Below are 15,145 nucleotides of genomic sequence, written 5' to 3'. Positions count from 1 at the left end.
TTTTTCCTCTCTCTCAAGTTAAGGGTTTCTTCCCACAGTGGGCTGATACAGTCACTCCCCAACTCAGCCAGGGTCATTATAATTCAAAACCCAATCCAATTATAGTAAATTATTAGCAGCTTCATTTAAAACCCTAAAGTGAAGTCCTCCGAATTCTGCTTCTCAGGACTCGTCTCTCTTCAGCTTCATATTCCAGTTGAGCTTTCAATTACATGAACAATTTTCAAAGTCACAGTTTTGATTAAACATACTTTTTTTTCTTTTCTTATTTTTTATAAATCGTTTAGCTTATCAATGGTTGAGAAACCCAGCATAAGAGTTCCAATTATAAAAATGTCTGGTTCCGTTAATGGCCCACTTAAGTGATGGAGCGCTCATCTGGAGCTGGAAGACCATGGAATTTGGAAGTGCCTAACTTTATCTAAGCCCCGATTAGCTCGAAACCTCAAAAATGAAATGGTCACATTCGACAGCAGGCTGTGGGGTCAGGGAAGGTGGAGGGGATGTCGGGTCATCCCTGAGCTGTGCGCTCTTCTGAATGCTCAGTGGTCTGCGAAACGTAATTGGGGCGGCTGTCTACTATCATGAAGTCAAGCCCAATGTGCTGAAACCGTCTGTGTGCGCTGCTGCGGATTTGTCCTTGGGCACTGATAACGGGATGCATAATGTTTTAATATCACGATGCCTATCGCAACGCGTGAGCTGCTCAGAATTTGGTGGCCGACGCTGGATTGTAACATGCCTGTTGTTGCGTTTCCCCTCCCCCTGCTGCTTCTCCCTTGGGAGGATATTATTGTGCACGGTCATGCATGAGAGCTCGGTTAAGGAGATGGGGGGTGGAGGGAAACGGTAACGACAACAAAAACAACGTAAAAAGGCCCAACCTTATGCTGTGATTATGTAAACTACACAGCAAGTTTCTGTGGAGATGAGAGGAGAGACCAGGGACCTTTCAAGACGAATTGAAAACTGTTATTAGATACTTCAAAGCATGACGTTTACAGTCAACATACCCCCTCCCCCATCCTAGTGCAAACTCGAGCTTCATAGTATATTGTGTAATTCATTAAAGAAGAAATAAACACGTCTGCTTTTAGGGTAATCTAATCCCAGTCTCTCCACCGTTTTCCTGTGCATAAGAAATGATCTCCATATAATATTGAGCTCCATTTCCGGCTCTGCGCCCATACCTCGGGAACTAATTATCAAGACCTGCTGGCGTCGAAGCAGGACATGTAATCCATTTAGCACTTTGGAGATCCTCTTAACCACGAACGACTGGGAAGAATTCACCAAAGTTTTGGATTAATGCTCCTTTCTGATGCTGACCTAGTTTTATCAGGACTGTGGAGGTGCTCTATGGTTAGATGATGCTGTGCAATGACATTTGTTAGGAGCTGCAGTTAACAATGACCCTAATATATTCATTAATTTGATATAAGTGTTAGTGAGTGAACCATACATACCATCATTCAGATTTTTAACTATAGGCCCAAAAGTCAATCCAGTGACTCAGAATTTGGAATGGAAACCAGAAATATCTGTGTCGGTTTGCTTGTCTACACAGTCTTCATAATGTGTACACCGAACAGATTGCAAACTTATTCATTAAAAATGAGAGAGCCTATCTATTTTTTTTTTTAAGAAAACGAAAGTTATAATAATCACCAGTAGGTCCATTTTCAAAATAAATAAATCTAATTTACGGTCAGTCAATAGAAGGACTTCCCACATAGTGGCCATGGGAAAAAGTCAGATAAATAGGGCTTTGAACTAATGTGAGTGAGCTGGTGGTCAAAGATGGCCTTTCCCATTGCTCCTACTCAGTACAGTATTCTGGGCTCTTTTGCTCCAGGCAGTGTATTGTATTTGGCAGACTAAATCCAAGCACTAAGGTCTGCGCTTGCCCAGTCTCTACTCTTTAGATTCACAAGGAGATCCTGCTGTAGGTTCCTTCAGTGGTGAACAATACCAAATCTGTAGGTTTCCACGTGGTAGTCATCCAGTGATGGTGCTTAACGGAAGCCTGGTGCTGACAACTTCACACCGGATTGTGTTTTTGAACAGTGAAAAATAATTCATTGTGTAGTGCCAGTTCTGGTTCAACTTCTGCAGCTAATATCTGCCCACCAGGGACTACTGTTTAAAGGCAGCAATCTGTTCGTTTTTCTCCCTGAAAGATGATTATCTTTTGTGTGAGGGAGGAACTGTGCTTTTAAAGTATTCTATGCCTGAGGAAACTGATCAACCAGCTCTTTCACAATGCCAGTTTGCAGTATTGCTGTTTAAAACAACAATAAAACAAAAACCCACACACTACAGTGGCTGGGTCATTTACAGCACTGCATTCATCTATTTTTAATGTGAGATGGTTTTTGTTGTGCCTTTAATAATGAAGTTCCTTCCCCCTCCACATGCAATCCAAGCGTTCTCCGTTAATACAGCACTCCGAACTACTCCGAAGTGCTTCGTTTTCCACAGTAGCTGAGGAATGGCGCCCACTCTGCTTTTCCATATGGGAAGCTGTTTTGGCAGACAAGACGACGGGATGTGTGGGAAAGCTATAAAGCCGGTTAAACTACAATTGCACAGTTGTATGTCATCACTTTGTGTGCTTGTTTTAATAGCTTTTGGTTAAGCCTTGCTGCAGTCCCCATTCACGTTCTGGAATATGCAATAAGACGTCTCAAGAATAAATATCTGAATCGGATTTGCTCCACATACAGATGGGATTTGCAACAATGTGTGTAACCCAAAATATAGGCATTAGCACCTTTTATTTATTGTTTACATTGTATTTGTGACATGGCATTATTGGTTGGTCAATGTGGGCACCCACTGATAAACTATATCAATAATGGCAGTTCACTGTCATTCAGTTACTCCATTACTCCTGGTGTGGTCGTGCCATTGTTCAGATTCCTCCTCACTGTCGTAGCGAGGATAGATAGGGATGGCATCGTCAGAATGTGGTGAGGAAATGAAAAGGCCCGCAAGAGAGATGTAGGGGCACGATATCGTACGAACAATGGCAGTGACACAACAGACGCAGGAAGGTGTGCAACGATGAAAAAAACACTTTGCAGGAAGCTGGAGGGGTTTCTCTTGCCTGCGAGCGCTGATCACTCATGCTGATGCCGATTGTCTCTGATAGGGGGACAGGCTACCACTTTGTTGTTGGGCTTCCTGTAGAACAGCGTGACAAAGCTTTCCATTAACTGAGGTATCTGTAGGTCAGTGATAAAAACTAGAAAAGACTCTCTCTGGCTGACTGCCCAGAAATACCCATGGAAAAGTGTTTATGTGTTGGACGGGGGGGCAGGGTTAATTCTATTTACAGAGAATGTTTTAGGGTTGATGTACATTTAAATGTTTGTTTATTTATTGTGTTTCCAAAGTGGGTGTTATTTTCTGTATTACTTAATTAAATGTTGTAAAACACACGAAATTGTATTAATACAGTTCTAATTAACAGACAAAAAGCAAAATGGAAGACCTAAAGTACACCACTTTGTCATGTTTTGAGAACATCCGCAACCTTAAATAGGCCTATACCTCCACCGTACCCCTTACGCCTAAATATCACCACTGTATCAGCATGCCTCTTTAATAGCTGCTTGTGGTTTCTTCGTAGCTAGTCTCATTCATCTCATGTGTTTTCACAGTACGGTACCTCACAGCTCACGAAATACACTGAAAGGAATTTAAAACCACATTGATTTATAAAAATAAGTCTGCTTTGACTTGGTCTAGTTTGCACTACATTTGTTTTAATGTTTGCATTATGTTTCAACGGGCGAATAGCCAACAGACAGCCATGCTGTTGTGTCATGGTTCAGATCAACAATTAAAAACATGAATCATTATACACCTTTCTGCATAAAAAGAATTAATACAATTATATTAGGATAAGCTTTTGTTTATATTATTTATTTGTTTAAATACTTCTCTCACAATTTGACAACAACATGTAATAAGTAGTGTATTACTTTAATGCGCATGTTTGAGTATTATACCAATTTCAAAACTGACTTTTTTGGGGTGGGGGTTAATTTCCAGAGAGAGGGTTAACTGTGAACAGACCTCCAGATAGTAGCATTTGTTGAATTTCATAATTGGGTATTATTTCTGCCTTTGAGGGTTTATTCTCATGATTGAAAGCGGACACGAAGGGCTATGTCATCTGCAGAGCATGGCATTTTAATTGAGGCAGGCGGCCGTTAAGTATAGTATGTGAAAGAAATGCCGTCATCCAGGGATAGAGTTCCAGAATTAAACAAATCAGGTGACGTGTGTTTGGCTGGGGACAGCTGGAGCAACTCAAGAGAAAGCCTTAAAAAATGAAAACAAAAAAGTTGGTCACACTGCACTCAAACTAATGCCCATTATTAAAGTGTGTTTCCTCAAACTCAGTCTTTACGAGGACCAATAAGGATGGTGATTTTACGGTTTTGTTCCACTATTTATTTTTGTGGTTATTTTTATACTTCTGCTATGGTTATACAAGAAAATCCCTTCGTGTTTGAGCATTTGTAACTTCGCTCTTCGTGACAATGTGGCAGCAAGCTGAACAGATCAAAGTTAAAATCAAAACAAGCCCTGGTTCTGTCGAGTAATTTCCGCCCCCCCCCAGCTCTGCTCATTCCTGACTTGTACTGGCAGGTGCTGGTGAGAATAACAGTGTGGTTCAGACAGGAGATGGGGTAGGAGGTTTTTTGAGGTAGTGGCAGAACTGTGGCTCGCCAGTGATGCTCATTAATTCAAGAAGGAAGGTGCTTTAAATGCACCTCTTACGTCTGATTTCATCCAAGAGGGTCAGTCCCCAAACCGAAGGGAGACATCCTTGCCAAGACTCTGTAGAGGGCTAGAAAGATGCATCTCGCTCTCTTGCTTACGGGTGTATGTGCTGTTTGTCAGAAGTGGCTGGTTGCTTTGTGTTTGTTTGTTTGTCTTTTTGAGGATATGAGTCACTGACGGTGCTCTGCCACTCTCTGCTGAAGAGCAGGCAGATATTTGCCGCCGAGCTGTAATCTTGTGGCTCAAACCAAAGCACTGGCCTTCCGCAGCAGTAGCTAGGCCTACCAATGCTAATTATAAATCTATGGTCAAAAATTATGGCAGGCCCTGTTTTTTCTGTATATTTAACTAACCTCTTTCCTGAAATAGTCTGTAGTGATCTCAGTCTCTTTGTTGAGAGCGCAATATGACTGCGTGTGTCCCAATTTCTCCTGGCTGGAAACTGTACAAGCGGTATGCGAACGAGTGGTCTGACAAAACCGTGTCTGTGAAATATCTGAACCGTTATACCACCAATGTTTTGCACGGTCACCTGATTGCCAAACGAGTGTTCTCAGTGATACTTGCGTCATGTTATTTAAGGTGGTCTGCCCAAAATATGAATCCCAAGGCGGTCGGGGGATGTGCAGTATATTAATGGGGCTAAAAGTATTTTAACCCTGTAATGTTTAAATGGAACACCAAATTTCCATTGCCATTCTAATATTTAAAGAATATCTTACATCATTGTAACACTGTCACACCGATAATGTCTCTGGTAAGATATTTAGGATCCATTTAGCCGGGGGTGGGGGGGGGCAATACTCTTCTTTTTCATTAGCATCTATCATCATTGAAACAACTGGAAGAGGTGTTAATGTAATTTTAGAGTTTGCTTGTGTCCAGGTTAATAAATAAATAAAGAAATAAGGTAAAGCAACCTAGAATCCTTCGATCCCCACATTCCCTGGTCTCCACTCCTCCCAGTCACGTCCAGGATGTGGACAAAGTGGTGTTGGACGTTGGGATTCGTGGGTGTTATGTGCAGACAGTGCTGGAAAAGCAGCAATGACAGCAACATGGGTGAAGAGATCACTCCAGAGACTTCCCTGTGACTGTGTTTTGCATCCTTATGATCCAATGCAGAAAGCCCCATGGCTGCACTGTGCCCCCGGGGGCCGCTTTACTGTCAGGAACACAGAGCAATGGCAGGATGGTAGACTATAATCCCCCCAGACAGGGGAACAACCAGAGAATCCGCTGTCCTTTTCTCCTTCTTTTCCTGCTTCATCTTCTCTTCCTCCTTCATCTTTTTTCTTTTTGTTCTATTCTAGATGTGTGGAACTTCACACACCTACAAAATTATACCCTAAAGCTATATTGTAAAGATCAGCAAATGTGCCAGAGAGAGATATAGGCCTATATTTCTTTTACGACAAACGTCAGAATTATGGACAATTACCGTTACAGTATGAATCAGTGAATTGGTGTCAGCTGGACTCTGCAGATGCTGTATCATGATGCATTGATGTAGGCTTATGCTTTATGGTGACGATAATAATACCAGAACAACAACAACAAAAACAAACACAATAATAACAAACTCAACTCAATACCTCATCGTACCACAACACAGCAGAACTGAAACAAAAGGCATAGAAAGACCTTGTGGAGAATTCAATGTACCTTCCACTCCTAGCAGTTCAATCAGGTGATTCGTTATTTAATACCAGGTTACAGTAGTACCTTGTCTTGCCCCACATTTATATTCATTACCAGTGGTTGTGTAACTGGTTGTCAGCAGAGTTTATTTGACGACTCTAACAATTGGTACAAAACACAGCAACCTGCCACGTCATTCTCTGGGCCCTCTGACACAGGGAGCACAGAAGAAGGGATTCGTTGTCTTAATGTGGATGCAGACTGTCCTCTGTCCTTGGCCTATAGGATGGTACGCAGGCTGACTGCCCTCTCTCTGCCAAACGCTGCTTTGTGCCTAGTTTGGTGATGTAATGGGTTGTGAGGCTTCTGACGTTACTTTATTTCTTATCTGATTATACTAATAAACGCGAAGTGCCTTTTCATTAGCATTGAGTCGGAGGAGGGTTTTCATTTTATTTTTGGCTCCTGGGCTTTTGCTCCCCACCCGCTCCTTACAAAATATATACATTGTGTCTGTGAAGAACTTAATCAGGATTCTGGCACCAATCCTCAAGGCTTCCTCTGTGAAGGGCATTGTCTTGTGCTCTTTGGCTGGGGATAAAAAAAAAGGAGATGAAGAGATAGAATAAACGTTTGGTTCAGGCTGCGCCATTCCCCTTTTTTCGTGCTACAGCTTTTAGCATCTGAATAGTGGTGTCATGTAAGCTGTCCAAATTGCTGCCTTTTGTAGCCTTTTTTGTGGTTTCTTAGCTGGTGTAAAGTTTTTGAAGAATTGTTTCATAGCGATACCTAATGATAAAAGTTTAACAAAAAAACAAAAAAAAACTGAAAGTGTAGGCAATCCCCTATTTCATTAGAAAGTTCCCAAATTTTTTTTTTATTTTTTTTCGTGGTTTGTTATTTTCTTATTTGGTCCTCTCTAAAATATTTACGCAGGAAAACGTATAGCAGTTATTTGTGAATGAAGTCTGACCTCAATATCTAAAAATTAATGTAGTGCTAGCATTCATTCATTTTAATTTCTCGTCCAACTTTATCCTGTGCAGTCCAGTATGCAGACTTGCGTTGAGTTAGGGAATATGTACAATGCAGGGCTTTGAAAGAAGATGTTACAGAACGCAGATTGTTGTCTGACAAACGCCCTTTTAGACACACAAAGACAGTTCTTGATGGCCAATTGATACTCTTACTCTGGGACCAGAACCAGTGAGCGCTGGTGTTTTTCGAGAGCTGTGTTTTTTCACCAGATGATTTCAGACTGCCACTACCAGCTCTGTTCACATTTCTGACCCTTCAGACTGCCTGCCTGGTGGTTTGCAAATGTTCCGTGAAAACTCCTATAGATGTACTGCGCAGTGTTTAATCTAAGGACTCTACAAAACCCCTGTGGTAGTTTATAATCAGGCCATGTTTACATGCTGGTTAATAAGTCATGACAATTAGTCATGGCACTGTCATGACTTATTTAAGGTGGATATGGCTGATTTACAGTTTTAAATCGTTTTTTGATTTATGTCTGAATTGCAAATGAAACATGGATAAACACAACTAAATATAAAGGTCCATAGCAGGAATTGTTACACGATTATAGTCTTAACCAAAACACTGCATAATGAAAATCAACTGGAATTTGATTAGTGTGATAGTTTTTCTGTACGCACTCAAAGGTGGATGGTTGTTTGGGACGCACAATCCTGACCTGATTTGCAGTCTGATTAAGTAGGATCTTTCAACACATTGGCTCTTGGATCAATCCGCTATTAATGGTTTGTCTCACCATTAATAGGGGATTGATCTAAAAGCCAGTTGAGTTGAAAGATCCTACTTAATCAGATTGCAAATCAGGTCAAGATCATGTGTCCGAGACAACAATCAACCTGGAGACAGGAGTGGTGTCCTATGACTCATAGCTTTTGCTGAAATCTTTGCCAGTAAACTGTCCAGTCTTATTAATCCTTTTACCTTGTGGGCATTATTTTGAAGCACTTTGTGATCTCTAATTACGATGAAACGAATAATGGAATAGTAATTCTTATATTCCCTATTAGTGCATGGTATTCGATTTTAAGAAAAATACATTCTTGCCTTGTTTAGAATTAGCCTACGTTTTCTGTGAAATACTGGATAAGCTATCAAGAATTTCAGCCAATAAATTGTTTACTAATCCCAGTATTTGGGAAGGATTACTGAACATTTGTTTTTGACGCAAACCTAACCTATCGCCGTGCTAACCTGTTTGTGATCTATCAAGCATGTTGGAAAAGACTGCCTGTAGTGTATCTCTGGAGGCCTGCCAGTACCTCGGGGAGTCCCATCACAGTGAAAGCACAGAAATGTACCATAAGGTTTCTCAGAAACTAAAATCCACATGCCATAGGATAATTAAATACTGGTGTCACTGCATTGAGGCCTGTGCATCAAGATTAATGGAATTTGCTCTTGAAACTAAAGTTAAAAAGTGGACATGAGATGCATTTCTGTGTAGCTGTTGACTTCCGATTCAGTTTCCTGACTAAGAAACACCTTAACTACACCAGTTAGCAGCAGTCAGCAACAGACTACAACAGCAGGTTTTTATTATTCTTTTTTTTATATAAATAGTCCAGTTTCATCCAGACATTTCTCCTATTTCAGGGGTTCTTTTCCTCAAAAGACGACGTAAAACTTCACCATGTCATCAGTTCATGCTGAGCTGCGTCACAGGTGATGCAGGTCTTGCAGCCATTAAAATCTCAAATGCAGGACTCCACATTATAAAATTATTTCTTTCTCATCTCACCGTTAACCTTTCAAAGGAAAACACAGCAGCGTACCATGGACCTATTTATCAGTGGCACCATATAGTCAAACCCATGTTTCCCTGAAGACCATTATCTGCTTTTAGTGTGTGTTTGGTTGTCACTTTAATGGCCCAAATGGTATTTCCATGCTAGGAGACTAAATGATATCTATAAAAATGACGTCTGTGTCACTGTGTGCACTAAATGTCATATGCTTTTAAATAATGGGGGAAGAGAGACTGGAGGCGTATGTGGGTGAAATGAAACTGTCTTTAAACCTGTTATATCTACTATTTCTGGAAGGAAAGAAACATGCCTGCTCTATGAAATTTGAATCAGAGTAGCTTAGCGGTTCAATTTGAGGGCGGCTGGTGCAGCTTGAGATATTCACAGACATCTCCATGTACTCAGTTGTGCATTTATAATACAATAAAAGGTTTCTCCGTCTGTCTAAAGGTAGGCTTTTAAGATGCCAAAAAGGAATACAAATCTGTATTTGCAGGCTGGGAAGACAATACAAAAAAATTAGATTTCCTTTCAAGATGCGCTTTCATACTCGGCACAGTGTTTATGATGCTGCTTTGCTTGACAGCGATGGCAGGACACTAGATATAAATAGTCTCTGTAACCTCGACTGACTGGAAGTGAACACCTCAGGCACAATCGTGTCTCTTTTTATCCTGCTGGTAGTGATACATGAGTATGAGGGTGGTGTACAGTTTAGGTTTAGACTCCTCTGTGACATAAAATTAGTGTCCCCAAATATTCAGGCAACATTCATCGTAGAGTCACACAAACCCAGACACACGGACTCGCATTCCCAGCCCCACGCTGACAGACGGGCTTTTCATAATTGAAATGTTTACCTTGGGGGTAGGTCTCAGGCTATTCCCATGCTTACAGTGGCTTCTCATTAAGCTCCAATTAATCCCCCTTCCAGCCGGCCTCCCCTCAACTCTCAACTCACCCCTGCCCCCCAGTCCACCCACCCCTCCACCGTTCAAGGTTGGACTTGGTCTCTTGCCTGCCAGACAACCAGTCTTACATTACACTTTCTCACCAGAGTCAGGATAGAAGCTCTCTGTGACAAGTGGTGGGCTACTGTTTGTCCTGAGATAGAGGAGAGTGGGTGAGGCAGGAGGGTATAGGTATATTTCTTCTTTCCTCCGGCAATCGGATGCCTGCTGATCCTGAGAGGCAGTATTAGAATTAGAGCAGAACAGTGAGATTAAGGAAGGCCCGAGCGTGACCTAACACGGTGTACAGTCAGGAGTGGCCATGACCTGGCCTGCCCGCTATGTAGTGCCGAGACACGCAGAGGACCCTCTCGCACGGGGAGAGGAAGCAGGGCGACAGCTGGCGGTGTGAGAGGTTAAGTGGAGCCATGCCTATGGTCGAGCGCTCTTCTGTGCGCCGCCAGTAGACTTAATTTTTATTATCGTCGCTCTCACAAATTAATCCCAACTGGTCGTTTACATGTTTAAATGTTGCACTAATTTAAAAACATCCTCAATGGAGTTTGTGTGAGGCAGTTTGAAGAAGGCTAACAAGGCTTGGAAGAATTGCAGAGCTCTTCTGCCCCTCAGCTGATGTTTAGCTCATTAGAGAGTGAGACAGTCGGTCCGTACAACACCCATATGGCACAAGGGTCTCTGTGAGGCAAATCATCAGTGTAGTGTTCGGTGAGCAGGCAACGTCCTTTCAGTGCAGTTTCTTGTCACAGTGTGGCCATTGGCACTGCTGCACAAGGTGAACAAATGCAATGTATTGCTAAGCACAGGAAGCTTTGAGGTCGTGAATTTCTGTTACAGCTTAATATCGTTTCCTAATCATTAACACAAAGCTCCATTTACTCACTTGCCTTTAATCAGTGGTGTATTTTAAATAGCAAAGAATAATTCGCTCTGTTCTGCTTAGAGATTCAATATTATTTATCAATTTTCAATTATCAATGTTAGCTGGCTGAAAAGGGCTGAAACCGTTTGTTTTAAGTTTATTCTGTCGTATTTTAATGTTCTTCTATAATTGTATTAAGCACATCCATTTTACTAATCCCCTACATGCTGAATCAGGCAACAGACATGAAGTATTATCTGTTTGGACTGTTAAAAACAATTTTAGTTTTGCCTAAGTCAGCTGGAGTGAAATCTCCTGCATTATTATAGTGAGTTTGGTTAGAAGCACAAAAGCACTTTTCCTTTTACTTAAATGATAAAAAAACATTTACTTTTCCATAGAAAGTCATTTTAAACGAAAAACAAATAATGTATTCAATTTATATTGATCTCCTGTCAGGTTATATGAACTCCAAATCTACAAAGAAGCTAAAAATAGACGGCAGTAAGTTATGCAAATAGCTATAAAAGCCACTGTGTTTGTTCAGCAAATTCTCTACCTCTGAGATTTACCTTACAGCAGTACAACATCACTTATGTAAAAGTCGATTGTGACTCTTACACTTTTTTTTTTTTTTTCTCTCTTCTGCTTTTCTGATCCGCAGAGGTCAGGACTCCCAGTTACGCTACGAGAACTTCTACATCCAGGAGGCCAACAGTCAGTCGGAAGTGGAGTATGCCGAGGTCAAGAGGCCCAGACTGGAGCTGGGTGCGGAGTCAATGATACGGCTCCCTGCCCACTTGACCCCTTCCCAGCTAGCCGGACCCGAAGACATGTCGAAGGTGGGTGCAGTTTCTTTCTTAAAAGCATACACCATTGACAGATGATCAACTGTAAAGACAATTAAGGAATTCAAGCTTCCAGTGTTTTTTTATATGTAAAATACACAATCTGACATTACACAGCACATGAACTTTGAACTTTTACCAGTTTTACTACACTAAAGCTGTAGCTATCTAAATAAAGCCGAGACCTTCAATTCAAACCAGCACAGAACAAAGTGAAAAATAAATGCGGTCTTCATTCCTCAGTGAGAGATTTTTTATTTTTTAAGCGTTAGCTTAATGTTGTGGTACTCTTAACTTTCTGCAGAATGGCACCCTTTTCCAAGAAAAGAAATGGGGAACTGAGACGCTCCTAGGTTAAATGCAGAACTGTAAATAAATTGGATTTTTGTATTTTTAAGTCGTGGTTGTGTAACACATAATACTTTGAAATTCTCCCCCAGTAGAAGAGTACAATAAACTGGATTCTTCTGTATTTCCTTCCAGAATCCTTAGTAATACTTTGATCTGCTACCAATTGCAGTATGACTGGGATAAACGGACTACATTCTTAGAACTATTTATACTGTTGCTGTGGGAGAAAGAGAGACGAGGAGAAAACATTTTACTATGATGAACAACTGCCTGTGTTCCTCTACCCTCCGGCGTTCTGGTTGACTTGTTGTTGCTGTTGTTGTTTTTTTAAAGCCCAAGTCTGCTGTTTGCTTTCTTCCCACTCATTTTTCGAAAGATAATCCTGCGTTGAAATAAAATAAAATAAAAGCTCCCCGGAGCAGCAGATATCTATTACCAGTTAATCTTCAATGATTTGTCAATATTGTGATATTAAAAGAAATCCCCAGTGTATATTGTAGTTATTTATTACCTTGTCATATTCCCAGACTCAATAGATTTATTTTATTGACGAATCACAACAAAACTTAATAAGGGTTAATAATTGCAAGGACTTCTTTCAGAGCTGTATTGACAACTAGCATTAGAAGATCTTGATAAAAAAAAGTTAAACTATCAAAAAAGGTAAACTGACCACTTATAAATAAAGCATAACAAAACAATAATAACTATAATAGTGGTTACAGTGGTGTTTAAACCTCACTTTGACGGCATATTCAGTTTCAGGCAGTCCATCTCTCCACACTTCCCTTAAACCAGGGGATTAAGGTTCCCAAACATGTGTTATCATAATAGATTGTGTTATTTATTTGACCAATCGGGAGTCTATGGAGATTCCAAATGAATGACAGTGAGGTCCCGGGCTGGTAGGTGACCCAGGATATTGGTGTTTGGTGGATGATTGTGCACAGCTTGGTTATGTGAGCGCACATCTGTTCCTGGGATTAACCTTTGTGAGTTTCCAGTGGGGTAGGTCAGGCAGCGATTAGTGAAGCTGGCAGGGACTGGAAGAGGGCCTGGCATCTGTCCCAGTTGGCCAGGAGATCGTCAGAATCTCTGCGCTTGCTATCTGATTGAGTGATCTGACGTCAGGGGCCAGCGAATGAACAACCCATTGGCAACAAGAGAAAAAAAAAAAAAAAAAAAAAAAAAATCTCTCTAGGCCCTCCTGTAGTTAAAGGTGATCTTATTTGCTCTGCCGGGTATCTCTCCGTCTTCCCTGCTGAGCATCCGCTGCATACTTATTAATGGGCTCCATGTTTATCACAGTGTTATTGAAGATTACATTTTAATGGCTATAGGAGCTGAGAAGAGGCTGCCTGAAAATACAGCCCCTAATCCACTGTGAGTGACACCTGACCACTTTGGAGCAGTGTGGAGGCTCAGACTCTGCCCGCCCCAGTGATAACAGAGCAAGCGAGCTAAATCCAGCCTGTTATTAAGATCGGATGTGGGAAATTCACTATGTCTGCCAGTGCAATGTGTCTGGGAAGTATTCTTTTCATTCCCGAGAAACCAACAGCTAAGAAATGATACAGAATATATATTTTTGGGGGATTGTGTTTGTGTCGGAATCTCATGGTTCCAAATGTCATGCCAATTGCTTCTTCTTACTTGGCTGTGTGTCATGACCATCCCACAGGAAAAACCCTTTCAAAGGCACGACAAAGGTCACACAAGGGTCCGGAGTTATTATAGACCTGGAATAATGGGCACAAGTTTTATCATTTTATCAGTTTCTTTATTATTATTATTATTATTATTATTATTATTATTATTATTGTTATTATTGTTATTACAGTTGGCTAGTTTTTGTCTTTGGAGACAGACTTTCAACAAGGCACTGTAAACAACTTGCCAAGGTTACATCTGTTAGAGTGGGAGGAGGCCTCGCCTTAAGCTGTCGTATCCAGTAGCCACAGGTGTGAGAGTGAAGGCCGAGGCAGGTCTTCTGCTCCCCGGAGAGGCTTATCAGCTTGAGATGTGTTTTGTCGAGAGCTGTGCTGAGAAAGCTCTCCCACTTGCCCATTCCCCCAAGACTGGTTTTCTCCTAAGTGGCTGGCTTCCTCACCCCTTCCCTAATGCACTCCACGTAGGAGGCTCCTGAATATTTTCAGCAGAACGAAGGGACCCCTCTGTTAATCCAGAGTCACGGGGAAAAAGCGCATTGAGCTGGAGAAGTGCTTTAGGTACAGGAGCTTTAATAAATAACTGAACAAATAAAATAATTAACCTCAAACCCACTTCAGAAGATGTGAACGATGATTCAGCTTTTAAGCGGCTGTAGGTGAAAGGGCTCTTGTGAATAAAACCCAAATTTCCAACTGTAAGTCTCATTGAGTCTGACTCTTGGTCATTCTCTCCCTATACTGGATTGCTGTGCTTTATCCTTCAACAGAATTAATCTATTATGGGTAGCTTGTCTATGGTATGGCCTGCAATTACAATCTGTTTTTCACCCACAGTTAATTAAGTTCTATGTAAATCGATAGACTTTATAAAAGAACAAGGTGACTGTATTCCTAAGGAGAGATTCCCGAATGCTATCCCACCTAGTTATCACATTTCTAGACCACTTACAGTATTTAAAGCCACATTTAAACACTACATCTACACTGATCATCTGTAGCTGTCATGCATACTACATTTCATATGATGACATTAAACCGCTCTTTATATTAAGCGAAGGGAAGAAAATGCATTTACATACATTTTAGTCATATTGTGTAACAGCCGACTGTTAAAGCAGATGTTTTAAATTAGAACTGCAGATGAATTGTGTTTGGTGAAATGTCTGCTTGTCTGTCACAGGCTCTGAGCAGAGAGTCTGTCTACTGTTTGGAGCAGAGAGCA

The 15,145-nt window shown here is 41.1% G+C and overlaps 1 protein-coding gene across 7 annotated transcripts in view; it reads left to right on the top strand.

Moving 5' to 3' along the window:
- ncor2 (nuclear receptor corepressor 2) overlaps positions 1–15,145 on the top strand; it is a 160,334-nt gene that overhangs the window by 41,730 nt on the left and 103,459 nt on the right. For all 7 annotated transcript variants that reach the window (XM_066689577.1, XM_066689576.1, XM_066689578.1 and 4 more), the window contains exon 4: positions 11,719–11,896. In XM_066689577.1, coding sequence (XP_066545674.1) covers positions 11,719–11,896 — 178 coding nt within the window. The remainder of the gene's footprint in view (positions 1–11,718; positions 11,897–15,145) is intronic.

Source organism: Amia ocellicauda, chromosome 17, assembly GCF_036373705.1.
Source record: "Amia ocellicauda isolate fAmiCal2 chromosome 17, fAmiCal2.hap1, whole genome shotgun sequence".
Taxonomy (NCBI): domain Eukaryota; kingdom Metazoa; phylum Chordata; class Actinopteri; order Amiiformes; family Amiidae; genus Amia; species Amia ocellicauda.
Note: the sequence above shows the minus strand (reverse complement) of the source record. Positions and strands in the feature narration are given on the sequence as shown.